At 39.7% G+C, this 4,659-nt stretch overlaps 1 protein-coding gene across 1 annotated transcript in view; it reads right to left on the bottom strand.

The window, feature by feature from the left end:
- The window catches only part of LOC111960749 (chloride channel protein 2-like), a 152,399-nt gene that overhangs the window by 13,004 nt on the left and 134,736 nt on the right, over positions 1-4,659 (bottom strand). The window contains 1 exon segment of the mRNA XM_070436986.1: positions 2,059-2,163. Coding sequence (XP_070293087.1) covers positions 2,059-2,163 — 105 coding nt within the window.

Below are 4,659 nucleotides of genomic sequence, written 5' to 3'. Positions count from 1 at the left end.
AGGTTTCTTCCTAGGTTTTGGCTTTTCTAAGGAGATTTCCCTAGCCACCGTGCTTCTACACCTGCATTGCTTGCTGTTTGGGGTTTTAGGCTTGGTTTCTGTACAGCACTTTGAGATATCAGCTGATGTAAGAAGGGCTATATAAATAAATTTGATTTGACAAATTTGATTTGATTAAACTACAGCAGTTAGTGCATTAGAACAGTCAGCTCAGTGGTCACTGGAGAGCTGAATGGTGTGCAAGCTCCTTCCTCATTCAACTAATGAGGTAATCAGCAAGTCATCAAAAGTAATCACCTTGATTAGCCTAATCRGGTGTTTGAGCACCACAGAGCTAGATTGTTGTGAAAGGTACAACATCCCTACTGATACTGTAAGCTACTAGAACCTCAAGTGAACCACACAGACAGCGGCTTGAGCCTAAATAACCTTATTTGTTATTTAAATATTTAATGCAAATGGGAGTTAACCATTACGATGTACCAGGAAACAAACATRAAACAGCATGGAATACACATCACCCAGACTGATAGACGCAAGAGAACAAACATGAATGTCCATAAGTCTCTCTCACACAAACACATAGACACAGACACAGACAGATGAGCTGGGACAAAAATTGATATGGCAATAAATTGTCTGAATTGATGCAATAACGATAAATATGACAATTGTTTTAAACCTATGTGCCCACAGTGAAAAGAAAATATCCTTTAAAAAAGGTCCAATGCATCCGTTTTAACAAAGCASACCTGTTAATTGAAATGCATTCCAGGTGACTACCTCATGAAGCTGGTTGAGAGAATGCCAAGGGTGTGCAAAGATGTCATCAAGGCAAAGGGTGGCTACATTGAAGAATTTCAAATATAAAACATATTTTGATCTGTTTAACACTTTTTTTTGGTTATTACATGATCCATATGTGTTATTTCATAGTTTGATGTCTTCACTATTATTCTACAATGTAGAAAATAGTAAAAATTAAGGAAAACCCTGGAATGAATAGGTGTGTCCACACTTTTGACTGGTACTGTATATATAAACCACAGTAAAATCATGTTTTTGACTGCACTGGGCCTTTAAACTACTACTACTAGTTTGATGGTTGTATCACCATCATTGTCCTATTAACAAGCCCCCATATTAGCAAACTTATTTCATTTCAAACTTCACATTTCTCTAGTATAGGCTACTTATCATCATGAACGACATCAGCAAAATGCCTGCGATAAGTGATTGGTATGGTCGCTGTTGATCGTCCCAGCTCTAATACACACACTTGATCTGTTCTTCTATCCTCGTGATGACCTAAAATTGATTTCTATTCAAAATCCTATTTTCCCTAACCATAACCTGTAACACTGTCCCTAATTCGAACACTACTGTATCCCTAAAGCTTAAAATAGCCTTTGTCCTCATGGGGATGTGGAAAATGTCCCCACAAGCGATAATTTTCCTTGTTTAACTATCCTTGTAGGGACCTTTGAGGATAGAAGAACCAACCACACACACACACACAGATGAATATGTGGAGGGAGATTGTGTCTGGTAATGGGTGTTGGCAGTGTGCGGCGAGGGAGGTTGAGGGAGGGGAGAGCTTGATGGATTGGTGCAGAATCCCACTYTTAAATGTTTAAACAGCACGCACACAGCGCAGGGAGGAAAGGAGTGGAAAAGAGAGGAGAAGGGGGAGGGCATTATGAATGGAGGACATTAGGCCTGCCAGGCAAGTGAGAACGAGTGTGTGTGTGTAAAAATGCTCTGTAGTGTATGTGAGTGTGTGTCACAGTAGGACAACTAAATCAACACTGTTCAAAAGCACCCCCCCCCCCTTTTCATGCAGCCTGTTCTTTTCTCCTGCACTCAGAGGGAGACTTATTGTGGCAGTACAGACATGCTTGTGTGTATGTGTGCACTTGCAATGCAGTGGCTATAATAGCATTGACACCGGACTATCCATCTACTATACTCATTTTACAATATTAATCCTGGAGCGATTTATTCAAAAGGGGGTTGTACTGAGCAGTATAACTAACAGACAGATTGACAGACACAGACCTTATGTAGTGAGGTGCGCTCCACCAGTTGGAAGGGGGCGGGGTCGATCTTGCAGTTGTCAAAGTTCACCTGCTCGTCAAGCTGGTTCTCCTCCCACTCTGCAATCTGCAACCCAGAGGAAGAGGAGGATGAAGAGGAGAGTGGAGAGAAACAGTATGGAAGTACTCAAACCCTCTTAGACATATAGAATACTTAAATGGTTTTTACATCCATGGTGATAAAATAATGGATATGGCATGTATCTTTAATTCAGTAAGGTATTCACTAATATTTCAGAAGACAAAAAACACCTTTTGGAATATCAATTTAAGGCCTTAAACTCCAGTGATTGTTACCGATATGGGGTTCCTCAAATCTAAATGCTAATAGCTTAGAAAATATGAGAGTGATATGCATAATAAACATGGTAGCAGTTGAAAGGGAAACGCGTGAGATTTTAGAGATGACAGATTATGGAATAATGTTCAGAACAAACGGTGAGAATAAAACAGTTAAAGTGCTTATCAGTGGAAACATCTCAGACTATTTCAATTGACGTACCACCAAGCATTTCAGTTTTAATCTAAAATCCAATAATTCCTAATATCAACCAAATCACTTTGCAAATCCCAACACTAACTTCAATCCCTATTCTACACTATTCAATAGCAATAGAATATATATATATACACACACACACACACACACACAGCAAAAAAATAAAAGTCCCTTTTTCAGGACCATGTCTTTCAAAGATAATTTGAAAGAAATCCAAATAACTTCACAGATCTTCATTGTAAAGGGTTTAAACACTGTTTCCCATGCTTGTTCAATGAACCATATATAATTAATGAACACGCACCTGTGGAACGGTCGTTAAGACACTAACAGCTTACAGACGGTAGGAAATTTAGTGTCCTAAGTTTTCAKAACTGTGACCTTAAGAGGMCTTTCTACTGACTCTGAAAAACACCAAAAGAAAGATCCCCAGGGTCCCTGCTCATCTGCATGAACATGCCTTAGGCATGCTGCAAGGAGGCATGAGGACTGCAGATGTGGCCAGGGCAATAAATTGCCGTACTGTGAGATCTCTCAAATGTTGTGCACAAATTTGTTTACCTCCCTGTTAGTGAGTATTTCTCCTTTGCCAAGATAATCATCCACCTGACAGGTGTGGCATTTCAAGAAGCTAATTAAACATGATTATTACACATGTGCACCTTGTGCTGGGGACAATAACAAGGCCACTCTAAACTGTGCAGTTTTGTCAACACAACACAATGCCACAGATGTCTCAAGTTTTGAGGGAGCGTACAATTGGCACGCTGACTGCAGGAATATCCATCAGGGCTGTTGCCAGATAATGTTAATTTCTCTACCATAAAGCCGGCCTCCAACGTCGTTTTAGAGAACGGCCGGTGCGACGGTGCCAAAGCTCTGTTAAATTGTGTGTATGGTATGTATGTATGTTATGTATGTATGTATGTATGTATGTAATGTATGAATGTGTGTGTGTGGTGTGTGTGTGTGTGTGTGTAATATATATGTTATATATATATAATTATATATATATATATATATTATATATATATATATATACACATTACTCAGCAAAAAAATAAACGTCCTCTCACTGTCAACTGCGTTATTTCAGCAAACTTAACATGTATAAATATTTGTATGACCATAACAAGATTCAACAACAGACACAAAATGAACAAGTTCACAGACCTGTGACTAACAGTCCAGCCTCTCTCAGCCTATTGCGGACAGTCTGAGCACTGATGGAGGATTGTGCATTCCTGGTGTAACTCGGGCAGTTGTTGCCATCCTGTACCTGTCCCGCAGGTGTGATGTTTGGATGTACCGATCCTGTGCAGGTGTTGTTACACGTGGTCTGCCACTGCGAGAACGATCAGCTGTCCATCCTGTCTCCTGTAGCGCTGTCTTAGGCGTCTCACAGTACGGCAATTTATTGCCTGGCACATCTGCAGTCCTCATGCCTCCTTGCAGCATGCCTAAGGCATGTTCATAGCAGATGAGCAGGACCCTGGGGATCTTTCTTTTGGTGTTTTTCAGAGTCAGTAGAAAGTCTCTAAGGTCACAGTTATGAAAACTTAGGACACTAAATTTCCTACCGTCTGTAAGCTGTTAGTGTCTTAACGACCGTTCCACAGGTGTGTTCATTAATTATATATGGTTCATTGAACAAGCATGGGAAACAGTGTTTAAACCCTTTACAATGAAGATCTGTGAAGTTATTTGGATTTCTTTCAAATTATCTTTGAAAGACATGGTCCTGAAAAGGACTTTTATTTTTTTGCTGTGGTGTGTGTGTGTGTGTGTATATATATATTCATATTGCTATTGAATAGTGTAGAATAGGGATTGAAGTTAGTGTTGGGTTTGCAAAGTGATTTGTTGATATAGGAATTATTGGATTTTAGATTAAAACTGAAATGCTTGGTGGTTCAATTGAAATAGTCTTGAGACTGATTTCCACCGCATCACGCCCACCCGCTTTTGTTAAGTTCTGGTTTTCTTTCTACCTTTTGTTCTGGAACATTATCATAAGTGCTGTTTATGTTCGTAAATCGGTCGACCGGCGTTTCCCTATTTCAA

The sequence above is a fragment of the Salvelinus sp. IW2-2015 genome, linkage group LG4p, assembly GCF_002910315.2.
Source record: "Salvelinus sp. IW2-2015 linkage group LG4p, ASM291031v2, whole genome shotgun sequence".
In the NCBI taxonomy this organism is placed as follows: domain Eukaryota; kingdom Metazoa; phylum Chordata; class Actinopteri; order Salmoniformes; family Salmonidae; genus Salvelinus; species Salvelinus sp. IW2-2015.
This window is presented reverse-complemented; position numbering and strand designations above follow the sequence as displayed.